Source organism: Oryzias melastigma, linkage group LG11 (assembly GCF_002922805.2).
Source record: "Oryzias melastigma strain HK-1 linkage group LG11, ASM292280v2, whole genome shotgun sequence".
Taxonomy (NCBI): domain Eukaryota; kingdom Metazoa; phylum Chordata; class Actinopteri; order Beloniformes; family Adrianichthyidae; genus Oryzias; species Oryzias melastigma.
Genome location: NC_050522.1, coordinates 9,589,394 through 9,607,713, shown reverse-complemented (window position 1 = coordinate 9,607,713; position 18,320 = coordinate 9,589,394). Strand labels below are relative to the sequence as shown.

Below are 18,320 nucleotides of genomic sequence, written 5' to 3'. Positions count from 1 at the left end.
TCAGGGGTCAAGGGTACCTGCCAGTACCCACTGCGCAGATCCAGAGACGAGAACCAGGATGATGCTGCTACTGCATCCAGAGTCTCATTGATGCGTGGAAAAGGGTACGGGTCTTTCCTGGTCACTTTGTTGAGAGCTCTGAAGTCCACACAGAACCGCCATTCATTTTTGTTTTTCTTTGGTACCATGACGACTGCTGAAGCCCATGGACTTGTGGAGGGTTCAATGAGGCCCGCCCGTTGCATCTCCCGCAGGGTCTTTTCCGCAGCAGCCTGTCTAGCTAAAGGGACCCTTCGGGGTCTGGTTCTGATGGGCTGGGCGCCAGCTGTGTCGATGTCATGCTTGATGAGGTCAGTCCGACCCATATCATCCTCCGACACAGAGAAACAGCCTTTGAACTCCAACAGAAGACTCCACAGCAGCTCTTGCTCAACAGATGACAGACCTTCACAGTTCCTCTTCCACACTTCCCTCACTGCTTCGAACTTCTCTGAGTCTGTAGGTGTTCTATTCACAGATGACTCGGCTGATCCATTTGGATGTACATCGGGGACCGAGCACTTTTCATCCCCTGGATCAGACTTGTTTTTTTTCGGTCACGGCCAGGGTGTGGACTGCGTGGGACCCCGATCCAGAGGAAATCTGGGTCAACTGAATAACATGTCCGTCCGAAAATGTAAGGGTCCCCTTTCCAGTATCAACAACACAGCCCTGGGCCCGCAAAAAATCGAGGCCTAGAATGCATTCTTCCAAGTCAGCAACCCACACAGGCCAATTCACTCGCTGATTCCCCATCTCCAGAGTCACCACAGCCTCCCCCCCAAGGGCAGTCCATTCTCCGGTAACGGTCTGTAGCTTGACAGTGGTGGGAAAGATGGCTGTGTTATTCTTCACTACAGCAGGGGTAACCAATGTTGCAGATGATCCAGTGTCCACCAAGGCTGAGCATGGTGCTCCATTGACCCTTATTGTTGTAAACCAGCAGTCACCAACTCAGGTTCGGCCCAAGGTCACAAGTCTCTCAGATTGGTCATCTTTGCTCCTCGCATCAGCATTCCATTTCTGCAGGTCCAATTGGGACAGTTTCTCAGGGTACCGCATCGTCCCGCTTATGCGGTCCCGCTCCCGTTTCCCTTATTGTGAGGGCAATCACGAATCAAGTGGTCAGGTTTCCCACAACCCCAGCAGGCTCGGGGTCTGTCCCAGTCTCTTCGCGGGCGGGCTTTGGATGACTGTTCGTTCCTCAGGGTCACAGCTCTCACTAGTTGAGTCAGCTCCTCTGCCCATGCAGGCCCCCTGGTGTCACACTCTGATACACTGGCAGCCCTCACCTTTGGAAGGGGCTCAGGTTCTGCTCTGGGGGGGGCTGCGCACAGCATCTCTCTTTCTGTGGCAAGCTCCAGGGCCTCCTGCAGCGACTTAGGGTGAGCCAGTTGTGTTTGAACACGAAGGTCATCTGGTCTGAGCGCCTGCATGAAGTGGTCCCGGGCCAGCTCCTCCCGAATGGCAGGGGACATATGAGCATAGATCTTGTGAACAGATCTTTCAATGTCAACAGCCAGCTCTCTTAGCTTCTCGCCTGGGCGGTGGTGTCGGCTGCACAACTCTGAGCGAAGGAGGCTAACTGTGGAGCATTGGCCGAATCTCCTCTTCAATGTGCCCACTAAAGCATTGTAGTCGCACCTGTCCTCTGGCGTTAGCAGCAGTAAGCATGACAGGGCGTCACCAGTGAGGCACATGGCTAACTGCAGAGCTTTCTCCTCATTTGACCAGCATGCAGCACGGGCTAAAAGTTCAAATTGTGCCTGAAATGCTTCCCAGTCAACTTTGCCATCATATCTGGGTGTCTTCATCGATGGGGGAAGGGGATCATGTGGCCCGACTGCAGCTCTTACCGTTCCCGCCTTCGGGCGTGCATCTCGAGGCGCGGGCTCTTTGAAGCGACCGAGTCCAGCATCAGCAGCCAAGCTAGCAACCCTGGAATCCAGAATGCACCCATACAGTTACCCAGCAGAACTCAGTCCGCTACAATATTTCAGATTCAAGATACCACATGAAGGTTGTCCAGTTATGTTAAAGATCAGATTGGACTTTCTGGAGTTTACTTGCAGATGGTTGTTTCTGGAATCCTTTCAGATGAGGATCAAGTTTTTGCTTTTATACAGTTCAAATGACCTCGACCTCTGAACACCCACCAATAAATTATATAAATAAAAAAACAGCACAGTATCTGAACTTGATAAGCTGGTATCATCTTATCTCACCATAAAATAAGGAAAATGCGTCGTTGTTCTGGTTAAACACGTGAACAATATTATTTTATGACATGAAAGTGATAATGAGTATTTGTGTGATTGTAAAATGAGAAAGTTTAGGATGTTTCCGATCAGAACTTTAAATGATAAATCCTAGAGGACTCTTGTAAAGATATCACTATTGTCATGTTCCAGTAAGCAGTTCTTTCCTTATGTTTGCTGTGTTGTCTTTATGAAAATGTTTTATTTATTTATTTTTTTTAATAAAATGCAGTTCTCGCACTTTGTTCCAAGATTCCTATTTGAAGCCTTTAACTGCATATGAGTGAGAGAGTGTGATGTGACACAGAAAACGACTTACTTCTGTTTCCAACAAAATGAAGTTGATTCTGTTTTCTTTCAATACATTTGAACCACAAATTTTACTGGAAGCTTTTTTTTTAACTCTATTTCTCAAAACATCAAGGCAGAAGTCATACATTCCTTTGAAAACAGCACATCAAAAATTAGAAAATAGGTATATATTGAAGTCGATTCAGTCGTTGTTTTCTTTCACACACATGTCGTTACCAGAAATTTAACAGGAAGGTTTTTGTTTTTTTTTATTTTCAGAAAACGTCAAGGCCAAAGGGATACATTAAAACAGCACATGAAATAAAGAACTACTGATTAACAGTCACATAGCAGATGTGATCACACAACCACAAGATTGGGAGACAGTGAGAATAATACCAGTAACAGGAAAATTAGGAAATATGTATACATTGAAAAAATAAACAAGCCATTGGCTGAAAATTTGAGTTTCCTTCTTGTCCATTCACGTGTTGAGAAAGAATTTGGCGAGAATCAGTAGGTTGTTGCTATTGAAGTTTTGTTTTTGTTGTTGTTGTTTTCCCTGCGTGGGACATTCCAAATATTATGCCCTCTCTTTTTAGGGTATTTGGTAGAAAATATTTGGTTGATAACCAGTTTTGTAGTTGAAAAACATTAAGTTCACTAAAAATAAAATAAAAAAAAACAGTACAAGAGCGAGAATTGTGATTCTGACAAATAGAATGACAGAGTAATAGCTGTTTGTTTCTCTGTAGAGGTCAATGGGATTTTGGCTTTTTGGAACCAGCAGGTACTTCCTGTTTGGAATGACAGAGAGGAAAAAAATAATCAGTCAATTTCTCTTACACAGTTATAATCCTTTTCTAACACAGGGTAAACTGTACTAGAAATGATTAACATGAACTTGAGTGATAGAACAGTGACTCAGAGCATGAACAAAATAACTTAATAACCAAAACTAAACCCCAGACAAAGAATCCTTAAACATAAATCATTTCATTTACACCTTTACTATTTGTTTTCGAGAAAATGTAAAAAATATATATATGACTATGATCATTCTATAAAATGTTGTGCTATAGATTCTTTTTATAGTGACGTCAAACAAAATTGCGACATAGGCGACTGTGAGTTAAGTGACTTCCTGTTTAAAGGTATAGACTGGCAAAGCTGACAACTGAACTTCATTTGAAGTAATTTCACATAAATAATAAAGGATAACCTTACTATTTGTAACGAAAATTTTATAGATGTTCAACCTAACTGTATTGGTTTTCCTCTCATAGATCATTCTGGAATCAAAATACACATTTATATATTTAATCTTTTAATTTAAGCAGAGACTATTCAAATGGTTTCTATTGTGGTTGATATGAGTTGCACGTATTTTAAGATTGATCAAGTACAAAAACTGATGGAAATTCATGTTGGCCACACATGCAGCAAAAAAGCACATTGGTGCATTGCTCACACATATTTTATTTGCGTCCATTGCTGAATTTAGTTGTTGTTTTATGGGGTATTTTAGGGGATAATTGTTAAAAACAGAAACAGGTAGCAACCAGCACAGTTTTAAGCCATGTATTTTCAGCTTTCACAATAAGAGCAGCCAAGAAAAAGTTCAGCTCTAGCAGTGTGTGTTTAGAAAGCTATGTGCAAATAGTCACTTTCATAGTTTTTGTAACAGTTACCTATAAATTTGATCCTGTATTTTGTCATTTTTGTAAACTTGAAAACACAATAACAAGTGCTCACAATTACGCACAAAACTTTTTGCCTAAGTTACAAATCAAGAATTACTGTATTGACTTTATTTGGATGGAATCTATGGCAAATCCTTTTTTGTGACATCACACTCACTCACTCATATACAATTTATGGTTCCAAAAAGAAAGTTCCCACACTAAATATGTGACCTGCATTTTATTTTTAGAAAACAAAACAAAAAATGTATAAAGAGGAAACTGTAAACATAAGAAAAGAAGTGATGACTAGAGCATGAAAACAAGAGCATGACCTCTGGGCTTATACTTTAAAGTCCTGATCGGATCATGTTCATGTATTGTAGAAGAGTTCATACATGTGAAAAAACATTTCTACATTATACAATGTGATAAATTACTCATTATCAGTTTATGACTGTTTAATGTCATAAAAATGTTCACGTGTCTGGCCAGAAGAACATTTGAACTGTATATAAGAAAGCTTTTGGTTCTCAATCTGACAGATTTCCAGACACAACCAGCTGCAAGAAAACTCCAGAAAGACCGATCCGATCTTCATCATAACTGGACAACCTTCACCATGTTGGTCCTCATCTTGGTTGGTCTCGCTCTGATGGCTGTGAATCCTTCAGATGGACAGGAGTTGAAGCTTCTTCGTGGCGATTGTCCCCCGTTCTGGTACAGCTATGGGAACCGCTGCTACAAATACATTGCTACACCAATGACCTGGGGAGATGCTGAACTTCACTGCGTGTCACAAGATGCCAACCTGGTGTCTGTCCAGAGTCATGAAGAGGACACTTTTGTCCACACTCTGATCAGAAACTTCGACCCTAAGGAGGCTTCAACCTGGATTGGACTCAGTGATGCTCAGCAGGAAGGAGGGTGGCTGTGGTCTGATGGGTCCAAATTTACCTTTCAGGCTTGGTACACAGGAGAGCCAAGCAACTATTACGGCAAAGAACACTGTGGAGGCACCAACTACGGGTCAACAAAGAAATGGAATGACTATCCCTGTACAAATAAATACAGTTTTGTTTGTAAGTCTCGTGAAACGTGTCTCTAATGCCAAAAGAGTCCCTTTTGGCTCTTGTTCAAAACTAAACTGATCATTTACTCTGTTGTCTGTCTTTATTGGAAGAGACAAATCGTGTCAAATAATGTTCAAGTTGTTTGTGTTTTCATGAATCATCTGTTCAATGTCTAAGAAACAACCTCTCAATAGTCATAGATTTTCTTTTCAATGAACTGAAGATTTTATCATTTTAAACAATGACATATACTGACATTTTTATGGAATCAGAAATGTTGTCAAGACAATAAATTTTTTAAGATGACACCTAATACATCTGTACTGTTTTGTTCTTGGAAAACAACATCATTTATTCAATCTGTTGAGATCTTTGGTAATAATTATCCCCACATTAATTCTGAGTTTTGAAATCAGCCATTTACAGCATTCAAAAGAAGTAATTTTCTTTTTAAAATTCAAAATAAAAGCTCCAGGTCTTATGTTTAAGATCAGACGAAAAAGAGCTAAATTCTTCTTCCTTATAGATTTAAAAGATGGTGTAGTTGGTTGAAAATATGTATATAGATTTTTTTTCTCAAAAGGTCCTTACTGTAGGATAAATGCGAAGGATGGCTACAACCATGTACAGCTTGTTTCTTAGTGAATAAACCTTTTTTTATTGAGCTCTTTTTGTGTATATAGAATAATTTGAGGGATTTGTTTCCAATCACCATCCCTTCACATGTGCTAAATTGTCATTGGGAAAGACACTGCACCCCACATTGTTGTTGGCAGTCCAGGTTGGCGCCATGAATGGCATCAGAGCTGCCATCAACACGAGATGTCTATTAGTTAATAATGTATCTAGTGGAGATGTCTATTGGAATTATTAGACAACACTGCTTTATTCTATTAGAGGTCTACTGATGGTGTTCTGAAAGATATCTGCACATAGAGTTTTTCTTGGGATAGTTTAAGACATTTGTCTCCAACTCAATTTAGCTGGGGGCCGCTGGAGGCAGAGTCTGGGCCACATCAGGATTTCCACAAGAAAAGCGCTAAAAAAACGTTCCAATGTTCTCAAACACAAAATACACAAAATATTGAATAAAATAAATAAATTTAAAAAATGAAAAAAAAAAAAAATCAATCATTAATAAATAAATAAAATGATAACAATGACCATACAGCAGATACAGACGACTGAAGAAGCCACACATTGACCGACTGACGGAATGGGGCAGTGTTTCTCAAATGGTGGGGCGCGTCCCTCTGGGGGGAATGTGAATAAAAATGTTTACATTAGTTATGGATATTGTGCATAATCCGACATAGTAGTAGTTAATAAATTAAATATAGCAAAAACAACCTAAAAATCCACTTGGTAGCAGAAAGAGCTGCTGTTTACAGTGAACCAAAGAACTGAATCTCTGAGAAAAGACCAAATTCATCACTACTATGGAGGGAAGTTTTGGAAGTATTCTAAAAATATATATAAATATTAATAAAAAAGAGAATTTAGAAGTATATTTTAATAGTCTTTAATGATAATAAAGGTACCATAATGTTTCGAAGAGATATATGTCTAACTTGAGTATAACTTGAGCGAATTAACTAGTGATACCAGTGATATTTGCTGCAGAAAGTTGTAGGGGGGGTGTGAAAGAATGAGTCCTTAATGAGAGAGAATAATTGAGAAACACTGGACTAAAGAAAACTATTTTAATCCAGTTTCAAATGTCTGTATTAACAGCCCCTCCTTCATTTCTGAGCTGAGAGCAGTGCGATCACTGAGATTCTGCTTGCACGCCCGCATCACTCACGCACGTGGAAGTAGTCAGTCTCTCCCGCGAGGACTTTTTCTGTTCATGGAGGAGGAAAAAGCGCTCGCGAGGGTCTGATATGTCTGTGCGGAATGTTTGATGCGTGCGCGGAGATGTCTTTTTTCTGCGTGGAGTTTTGACATAAATAAAAAGTCTCCGCACACAAGTGTCATTCATTTCGGTCTCACGGGCCGCACTAACATTAATCTTTTTCTATCGAGACGGAAGCCGCAAATTATCATCCCTGAGGCCGCAGATGGCCCGCCGGCCGCGAGTTTCATTCCTGGTTTAGATTTGTTTTTAAACATTAACTGAATGTAAGACAAACACTGCAACTTTCCATCCATTCATCTTCTGAATCTGCTGAAGCCCTTTCGGTGTCCCTTGTTGCTGGAGGTTTAGAAGCATCCATCCACTCCACATTTCCTGCATGTAACTCCTCTGAGTAGGATTACTTGAGTAGCAGCATCCCAATAGAATAAGTAAAAGCCCCCAGAAAGCCATCCAAATCAGTGAGTAGACCAGACAATACCTGCAGTATAAAAGTTTATTTTATAGGTTTCATTTAGAAGTTATTTTTATAAGTATTCATTGAGTGTGGGGTCATGGGCTGAATGTGTTAATGTTTGTGATAATTTAGTCTGTCTTTAGGTTACTGAACACTACAACCCTCAGACTCTAGCTAGCGGTTTAAGAGATGCGAAGCACAAAACTAAAAGATTGACAGATCATAATTAAGATTAATTCGATTACAGCTGCAAGGCCATTATCAGAGGATGTGTGAAGGTTTGTATGTAAAAGTAAATTAGATTAAAAAAAAAAGAGCAAGAACCATTGAACCTTTAAAATCCTTAGAGAATCTTAAACAGGCCACCTTAAGGACAGTTGTGACTAAAGAAAAAGACTGTGCAAGAATTTCAAAACTGGTGTGATGTGAGCTCACATAGAGCTGCTGCATTTTAAAATAACTGAACATGTTCTTTCTTTGGAAAGACCATAAAGCAAGATAAAAAAAATCAACCAGTCATTTCAAAAAGTGCTCAATTACTCAGGTGAAACTTATCTAAATTCCATGGTATCAAAAACACAAGTGAATCTAAACAAATGATAACGTTCTCCTGTATTGATAAAAACACCTCACCATAATCTCTTAGAGAAAAATTCAAGGGAAAAAATAAAAAGTTATTGCCGTCCTTAAATCAGATAAGCAGCTAAACACTAAAGCAGCATAAACCAACAAGTCGGTAATTTTCTAATTTCAGCTTAACTTCTAAGAACTGATTAGACAAGAACTATTGTCCTGTCAGTCTCCAGTGCCCTTAAGAAAGACACAGAACTCAGCAGCACCAGTGTCCAGCAGTGAATGTGTGTATTGGTGAATGTGACTGTAAAGTCATTTAAGAAGGTAGTAAAATGCTGTACAAGTATACAACATTTAACTTTTATTCTTTATTTCAATATTTACTCACTGAAAAACACCTTTATTGCATACCACAAACTAAACATACACGACCAAGTGTTTTGGATTAATTCCTTTAACGATATTTGTTTATTTTTCATGACTTGTACCTTTTTTTTAAGTTACTCACAGACCATCACATAACAAATCTGCTTTCATACTTAGCATGGTTTTTTGAGCTTTTATATATAGTATAAATATGTTTTCCATTTTTAATCTATTTCATTTGCCTTTTTTCACACTATATGATTTGTTATAACACCTTTAAGAATCATTTGACACAAAATAAATACAATTCTCAGCATCCTGCATAACTGGTGCAGACAGAGAGAAAGTGTTCTGATCAAGGCAGACGTTGTTTTTGTAAAGTATTTTTGTGAATTATTCCTATACTACTATTACATTTAAAATAACTTCAGAAGTGGAAAAGTGGACAATGTTTTGAGTTATTTCTTTAAAAAATCATATTAACTACAACTGCAAACTTGTTGAACATTTAAAGCCAAAATCATAAAACCTGTGTCATTTTCTGGACGTTTTTCTGTAGAGCGGCAGGAGTTCATCAGAAGTTTGCCTCAGAGTGTGGGGGACATCACTGGTGCTGAGCCTTCACCCCTTCCCATCATCCATCTGTTTATATGCTCACCCTGCTAGCTTAATGCCCTCACACCCCCACCTTACCATTACCAGAGGTGTACCAGGGAACAGATTTAGTGAATGAAACAGTGCAGGTTTTTACAGGAGCAAGGAGGTTGAGAACATTAGAGAGGCATTTGTTGTAAAAAGAGACTAGTTCATCAGGTCAGATGAATCTGGAGGAAGAATGTGATTAATATTTTTGATAAAATGAAAGGAGATGTGGCGTGGAGGGTTAGTGACATATATGGACACAGAAATACTCAATGATGCAAGAAGATGATCGGTTACAAGAATGTCGTCAGCAGTACGATTGATGGGGGTTAACCCAGAGAAACAGGTCCTAAATATGTCCTTTAGTGTGAGTTGGAGAATGCACATATTGACTGAAATTGAGACTGTCCAAGCATGAGCAGAAATCTCTGGTGAGGGGAAGGAGGCCATTATCATGATGTAAGTTAAAATCCCCATCACAATTTTATTGGGGGACAAAGATGACAGATGAATAAACAAAGTTCCAACTTGATTCAAAAAGTCAATGTTTGGCTTTTGGGGCGGTTAACAGCTGCAATCACCGTAGAAGTAGGTCCAGGAAACATGAATGCAGTACAATTCATAAAAGTGAATGAGGGGAGAGTGAGGGGGAGAACTTTCCACTTCTCGCAATAAAAATTTGTATTTTTTACGAGAGACCTCTGAACTACAATCTGAAGTCCTGATCGGGAATATCCTGTTTAAATTCTGTGGAAGAGATTAAGGTTAAGAAAACGGTTACTCATTATCAGTTTTAAGACGGTTTAATGTCATAAAAATGTTCACGTGTCTGGCCAGAAGAACATTTGAACTGTATATAAGAAAGCATTTGGTCCCAATCTGACAGATTTCCAGACACAACCAGCTGCAAGAAAACTCCAGAAAGACCGATCCGATCTTCATCATAACTGGACAACCTTCACCATGTTGGTCCTCATCTTGGTTGGTCTCGCTCTGATGGCTGTGAATCCTTCAGATGGACAGGAGTTGAAGCTTCTTCGTGGCAATTGTCCCCCGTTCTGGTACTGCTATGGGAACCGCTGCTACAAATACGTTGCTACACCAATGATCTGGGGAGATGCAGAACTTCACTGCGTGTCACAAGATGCCAACCTGGTGTCTGTCCAGAGTCATGAAGAGGAGGCTTTTGTTAAGATGCTGATCAGAAACTTTGACCCTGCTGAGGCAGATACCTGGATTGGACTCAGTGATGCTGAGAAGGAAGGAGGGTGGCTGTGGTCTGATGGGTCCAAAATTACCTTTCAGGCTTGGTACACAGGTGAGCCAAACAACAATTACGGCAAAGAACACTGTGGATGTACCAACTTCGGGACAACAAAGCAATGGAATGACTATCCCTGTACAAATAAATACAGTTTTGTTTGTAAGTCTCGCGAAAAGTTTCTCTAATGCCAAAAGAGTCCCTTTTGGCTCTTGTTCAAAACTAAACTGATCATTTACTCTGTTGTCTGTCTTTATTGGAAGAGACAAATCGTGTCAAATAATGTTCAAGTTGCTTGTGTTTTCATGAATCATCTGTTCAATGTCTAAGAAACAACCTCTCAATAGTCATAGATTTTCTTTTCAATGAACTGAATATTTTATCATTGTAAACGATGACATATACTGACATTTTTATGGAATCAGAAATGTTGTCAAGACAACAAATTTTTTAAGATGACACCTAATACATCTGTACTGTTTTGTTCTTGGAAAACAACATCATTTATTCAATCTGTTGAGATATTTGGTGATATTTATTGACACATTATTTCTGATTTTTAAAATCATCCACTTAAAATATTCAAAAGAAGTAATTTTCTTTTTTACATTCAAAATAAAACCTCTAGGTCTTATGTTTAAGATCAGATGAAAAAGAGCTAAATCTTTTTTTTTTCCTTCTAGTTTTACAATATGGTCTATTTGGCTGAAAAATAATTACACTGTTCTTACATTAAGAAAACTACATTATGTTAAAGGGTCATAGTGCACCCTGGGAATCGATATGATTCAATTAAATTTTTTTATATAGTCCAAAATCAGGAAGATAATTTTCCTCATTGGGCTTCATGCAGGTAATTTTACAGATGCAGAAGTTAGTCATAAAATATGAATAAATAACAAAAGACAAAACAGACTAAATAAAACTGGTTATCCCTGCCCTTGGACCCTCCCTCCCGGTAAGGAGTCCTGCACTTAACCAAACAAATAGATGCAGTTTGCTGTGTGAACAGCATGTCCATGGAGAACAATCACAACAACACATCTTAATTTTTCAACAATCTTACAAATCAAAACAAAAACATCCATTAAAATAACAGAAAAGTTACTCAGATTTTATTTGCACAATTGTTGTTCAGTTAATTTTACATTGTATGTAATATGTATATATGTCAGGTTATTTAATGTTTTTTGAAGGGCACTATGAACAGAAACGGGGTGCATTAACATGTGCTAAATATATAAATCCCTGAACAGGTATACTTTGAATAGTCACTTTCACCAAACGGATCCAGATTTAGACTTTATCAAATTGTTTTTTAGCATTGCAGATCTTGTGTTTCCCTAGTGCAGCTGCACTTCGAAATAACTAAACGTGTTCTTTCTTTGGAAAGACCAAAAAAAAAGGATAAAAAAAATGCAATGAAAGACACTTTGTTTAATAGAGCTCTATTGCTCATGTGTGCGTGAAACATATCTATCTTTTATGTCATCATTACACAAGTGAATCAATAAACAAATGATAACGTCTTGTATTAAAAAAAACAAAAAAAAACACAATAATCGGTCAACGAAATCAAAGTAAAATAAAAAAAAAATATGTAAAAAGTAACCACCCTCCTTTAAAGAGATAAACTGCCCAACACCAACGTGCTATCAAGCCAAAAGGTAATCCGTGGGTCATTTTCAGTTTTCAGCTTAAGTTGTAAGAACTGATAAAACAAGAAGTTCTGTCCTTTCAGCTTTCAGAACACTGCAGTCCTATATGCCTCTTTATGAACACTTCTCTATGTTGCGTTATCAAAAGTTTCAAAGATATCCACTGAAGCACAGAAAATGACCAATATTACCAACACAGTCTCATCCCCTACTCGTCACATTTTGCTGTTTGGTTAAGGTCCCCTCCGCATCACTTTTTGAAGTTTTGGGTGTCCCCAACTCGTCTTTTTTTGATGTGCTGGCTGTTTTCGTTAAATCACAGGTCCCCAAAGTCCGGGCCAGAACTTTTAGGTAAAAGCCCCCAGAAAGCCATCCAAATCAGTGAGTAGACCAGACAATACCTGCAGTATAAAAGTTTATTTTATAGGTTTCATTTAGAAGATATTTTTATAAGTATTCATTGAGTGTGGGGTCATGGGTTGAATGTGTTAATGTTTGTGATAATTTAGTCTGTCTTTAGGTTACTGAACACTACAACCCTCAGACTCTAGCTAGCGGTTTAAGAGATGCGAAGCACAAAACTAAAAGATTGACACATAATATTGAAGGTAAATTTGATTACAGCTGCAAGGCCATTATTAGAGGATCTACGAGGGTTTGTATGTAAACGCAAATTAGATTAATAAAAAAAAGCTAACATTTAAACCTTTAAAATCCTTAGAGAATCTTAAACAGGCCACCTTAAGGACAGTTGTGACTAAGGAAAAAGACAATGCAAGAATTTCAAAACTGGTGTGATGTGAGCTCACGTAGAGCTACTGCATTTTAAAATAACTGAACATGTTCTCTCTTTGGAAAGACCATAAAGCAAGATAAAAAAAAAATCAATCAGTCATTTCAAAAAGTGCTCAACTATTCAGGTGAAACTTATCTAAATTCCATGCTATCAGACATACAAGTGAATCGATAAACAAACAATAACGTTCTCCTTTATTGAAAAAAAACACCTCACCATAATTTTTGAAGTGAAAAAATAAAAGGTTATCATCCTCCTTAAAACAGATAAGCAGCTAAACACTAAAGCAGCGTAAAAAACAAGTAATCATTTTCTATTTTCAGCTTAACTTCTAAGAACTGATTCGACAAGAACTATTGTCCTTTCAGCTTCCAAAACGCTGCTGTCCTTCACTTTATCCAAATCCAGATTTGTTTGATAAAATCCAAAGCACAAAATCTTGAAAGAACTTGTTGAACATTTAAAGCCAAAATCATAAAACCTGAGTCATTTTCTGGATGTTTTTCTGTAGAGCGGCAGGAGTTCATCAGAAATTTGCCTCTGAGTGTGGGGGAGATCACTGGTGCTGAGCCTTCACCCCTGCCCATCATCCATCTGTTTATATGCTCACCCTGTTAGCTTAACATCCTCACACCCACACCTTACCTTTACCAGTGCAACAAAAATAGTGATTAATATTGAAGCTATCCAGCTTTACAGTTTTGAACCAGATGCCAGTTTGGACAAGGAAAACAAAGACGTACATGGATCTATTTGTGGATGCAAAAAATGGTGCATAAAAAGTGTTTGCCTTGCTGTAGTAGCTTCGATGTCACACCTACAAGCTTTTTCAACTGCATTTTTCACATACTCCCGATTTACAATTATTTGAATAAAGAAATACTCAGAATTGCTATTTTAATTAACTCCCCCCTAATATATGAACTCCCTCATGAGACAAATGGAACAAGAACATGTTAAAAACACCAAAAACACGATTTTTACTGGAGTGGATCTTTAAGAACCATATTCTGTAAGGTTGAATCAACATTTGGAACTGTGTTCGATGGGAAAAATCTTTAGGAACAAAGAGAAAATGTCATTTTCTTTGTCATCTAATTTCCTTGATAAAAAAAAAAATAAGATTAAAATAGAAAAAGACAAGTGACTTGTTTTGATTCAAGGGTTTCTAACTTAAAGAAAAAAAGTTCAATATAAGTTGCTGTCATCTGGGAAAGTTTAAGCAATGCTATTCTTTATAAATAATGTTTTTTTTTCTTATCCACTCCATTTTCTGGAGATTGAAACATATTCTGGTTATAATTTGTTGATCTGTGTTGGCCTGGTCATCATCCATTACTGCAATACACATTATAGAAATATAATTTTATCACTGGTGATAAACTGCAGAAGCATCTGCCAAATTGTTGTCAATTATTTTGTGTATGAAGTTCTTATAATAGTGGAGTCATCTTTCAACTTCTACTTTAGCCTGTCACCACACATCCAAAAATGTAAACTAACATCATGTGAGAACAACTTGAAAGAGAAGGTTCCACCTTGTTATATAGGACATCAAGATTTCATGGGGAACACTGCCACCCAGCATCGTGACAGTGAAAGTACACCTAGGTCGGTGGAACCAAAACATCCATTTGCTTCTAAAATGAATAAGAAGGTATTTGAGTACAGTTAGTCTGTACAAAGTTGGTGTATAATATCTTTATTTACTCAAAAATTTGCATATCAGAAAGGAAGTGGGGTTGACTTGGGAGGTGTTAAAAAATGGTATCTATATGAAAATATATAACTTAAGTCTTAAAATGTAGTCTTAAAAAGTTAGGAGGGATTTGTCAGTATTTAAAAAAAATAAAAAATATGTTTCATACATTTTGAAATATAAGATTGATTATTGTTGAATCCCTAACCATTCTTTTTTAGGAAAATTATTAGCATGTATTTTAACTTGAAGCAAAAGTAGGGAATATATTTGTTGTTTTAATCACTTATTGCAAATAAATTTATAGTAAACAAAAAGATATGAACATGTATTAGATTGGTAAAGATAATTGTGGTCTGAAAAGACAAGAGCTGCTTCTATAATCTATATCCTACTTTATCAAAAAGTAGTACTGAAGTTTATTTTTATTAAGTATACTTGAGTGTAAGTTTATAGGTCACGTGTGTGTAGTGTAGTAGTGTAATAAGTGAAAACTATATTAGTATATTGGAATATTTTAAATTCACAATATATATAGAAACGTAGTATATGAAGTACAACTTCAAGCATACTACCTAATTTTTAGTGAGTATACTACAAATAAAGAGACAACATTCTTCTAGGGGTAGACTATGGAATATTTACAATATTCTATAGCCTATATATATAATTTAAGTATTCAAGTATACTGCCTAACTTTTAGCAAAGATACTTGAAGTACTCTTACACTTGCTGCCAAGGTCTCCTTAGTGCACCATGTCAGTGTAATAAAACTCACCTTTTAGAGGTGTCAACGTAGACTAAATTCAGCACACACGTCACTCCAACTAAATACTTAATACTCATTTTACATTAAAAAGTAAATATATTAATTATAAAATAAAACGAACAAACGGTTATTGTCATTTTTATACCGTAAAAGTAGAAAAGAAAAAAAAATATATCAAAAATCAGTCCTGTCTGGTCACGCCCTAGGAGAGTTTTCGCGCGAAGTGGCGGACTTTACCATTTTGAGTAGAGGGGGGAGCTTTTTTTAAATAATAAAATTGTTCTTACGAAATAAAGAAAAGGTGGCTACAGTTTTAAATACAACAACTGTGCGCTTTCATTGTATGTTTATTGCATTCTAAGCCACAAAAAGACGAAGAGAAACCCCTAATGTTATAGTAGATCCATGTACAAACCCAGCAGACACACCTCAAGCGGCTCAGACTCTTTCGATCACCAAAGTTTGCATGTCGACTTTTAAATCTTCTCTTTGTGCCCGTTTTTAGATTACAGAGTACAGTTTACTTTGTCGTGCAAATATTTCAGAATGACCCCCGTGCCGAATGTAAGTATTCAGTCCATCTGGATTTATTTTGGCGATGTTTTGTAGTGGTTTTATCGTAGGCAAACAATGAATGAACAACGCTGGTTTCGCCATAGATTATCTGAAAAGGCAGATTTTTGGTAAATTTATGCAACCTATGATTTGTCTTTTGTGTCTGCTTTACAAGTTTATTATTCACTTTAATATTTTAAATAAGTGATGAAGATGATTTGTTCTACAGTCGAAGTGAAGTTATGTTGTCTAGTTTGTCTCCATAAGAAGTTTTTTATCTTAATCCACCAGAAGTTAAAGCTTACATTTAATAATAGTAATATTAAAGTTTATTTTTGACCATTGAAAATGTATTGCCTTATTTTGGGGGCTGATAGACTGATATTCAAAAAATATTTTCATTATTACTTAGATACTAAAATATATATTGAGACAGATAGATACTAAGATTGATTCTTAGATACCAAAATAGACACTTAGACACATAAATACTTACATACCAAAATAGATACTAAGATAGATAGATAAATTGACAAATAAATACTAAGATAGATACTTACATCCTAAGATAGATCAACACTTTGACAGATAAATATTAAGATTCCGAAAATAGATAGATGCTAAGATAGATACTTGGACAGAGAGATACTAAAATAGACACTTAGACACATGAATACTTGGATACTATGATAGATAGATATTTAGACAGATAAATACTAACATAAATATTTACATAGACACTTGGCCAGATAAATACTAAGACTCTAAGATAGATAGACACTAAGATTTATGCTAAGATAGATACCTAGGAAGACAAATAGACACTTAGATAAATACTAAGATTCAAAGTTAGATACTAAAATTGACACTTAGACACATAAATACTTAGATACTAAAATAGATAGATACTAGTTAGATAAATACTAAGATTCTAAAATAGATACTAATATAGATGTACACTTGGATGCTAAGATAGATACTTAGACGGAGAGATACTAAGATAGATAGAGACTTAGATTAGTAGATACTAAGATAAATACTAAGAAAGATTAATTTATATATACACACACACACACCGGGATTGATGGATACTTTTTGGATCCTGAGATGCATGGCTGTCATTTGCTCCTTTTAAATAAGTCAATAAAAACACACAAAAAACAAAACAAAAAAAACAACAATAGTTAAAAGAGTATTAAAAAATTGAAAACATGCATAAAAACTGTATAAAAACTCAGTTGCACTTTAATATAAACGATATTGACATTCAGCTGGGGTACTTCAGCAATGGGGAAGTATAACTGGTGTAGTGAGAGCAGGGTCTTTGTTTTTTTCCTTTTCCACTTCATCTTGTCGTTGATCTGATGGGTCCTGCAGCACATAAGTTCCTGTGCTGATAAGGCGGTCTCATAGTTCAGCTGGTCTTTGCTGCTTCCAGCTCTACATAATAAGTGACAGACGGCCTTTGTTCTGTTGGTGAGGTTCCTCATGACCCAGCAGAGCAACACGCACCGTTCTCACTACCCTCCATTTGTGGTGTAAGGTGTTCACTGATGGACATTTCTGAGCATTTCCAGCATCCTGAGCGAATGAATTTATCGAGCTCGGACTTGTACTAACACAGCTATCTCTTTCAAACAGGCTCCATGTTTCAAATCCAAGTTTATAACTGCTGAGCTGGCTCGCCTGTTCAGCCAGTCAGACTCAGAGGAGGAGTTTGAAGGTTTCAGTGAAGATGAGGAGGACCAATTGAGCTTTAACAAGCAGAAAAAAGTATTAAATTCTAATATTTGGATGAAAATCGTCATAGTTGTTCAACCAAAATAACCAGAATGTTCTTTCTTTAAAGGTGGTGGATTCGGAGGGCAGTGACGTGGACACTGGCTTCTATTCTGATGGAGAGGAGGCCTCCCAACAAAAGAGGAGGAGCCTCTTAGTTGCTCTAAGGTTTGACACGAATAATTCCAGAAATAAAAGTAATCATTCATGCAGAATTTGTTCTTTAAATAATTATTGTTTCTTAGGTTTCCAATTAAAAGAGCATCTTCTACCAAGCAAGAACTGCAAGAGGAAAAATGTAAAACGGCAGTTAAAGGCGATGCGCCATCACAGAGACGCAGGGGAAGACGAGCGAGGAATGAACAACAGTACAAGGAGGAAGAAGAGGAGGCAGAAAAGGACAAAACGGATGTTCTGTCTCAGAGTCTGAACAAACGAAATAAGAACATCCAGGAAAACAAAGCCATGGTATCAAAGTCGGAAAGATTTTGCTCCTGTTTCCTTTGTATTAAGTGTATTTTCAAGCTTTTTTTTAATAATACTTTTTGTTACTTTTGACTAACGTTC

At 37.1% G+C, this 18,320-nt stretch overlaps 2 protein-coding genes across 2 annotated transcripts; both read left to right on the top strand.

Moving 5' to 3' along the window:
- Positions 1 to 4,836: 4,836 nt before the first annotated feature.
- Positions 4,837 to 5,652, top strand: LOC112137922 (galactose-specific lectin nattectin). Its single transcript, XM_024260443.2, has one exon. It carries the CDS (start codon positions 4,893 to 4,895, stop codon positions 5,376 to 5,378), a length of 486 nt encoding a protein of 161 aa, XP_024116211.2. The 5' UTR covers positions 4,837 to 4,892; the 3' UTR covers positions 5,379 to 5,652.
- Positions 5,653 to 10,044: 4,392 nt separating this feature from the next.
- Positions 10,045 to 10,901, top strand: LOC112137936 (lactose-binding lectin l-2-like). The gene has a single exon (XM_024260451.2). The coding sequence runs from the start codon at positions 10,200 to 10,202 to the stop codon at positions 10,683 to 10,685; it is 486 nt and encodes a 161-aa protein (XP_024116219.1). The 5' UTR covers positions 10,045 to 10,199; the 3' UTR covers positions 10,686 to 10,901.
- Positions 10,902 to 18,320: the final 7,419 nt, after the last annotated feature.

Excerpts from the sequence above, each read along its gene's own strand:
- LOC112137922 (XM_024260443.2), top strand. The coding sequence starts at position 4,893 with ATGTTGGTCCTCATCTTGGTTGGTCTCGCTCTGATGGCTGTGAATCCT.
- LOC112137936 (XM_024260451.2), top strand. The coding sequence starts at position 10,200 with ATGTTGGTCCTCATCTTGGTTGGTCTCGCTCTGATGGCTGTGAATCCT.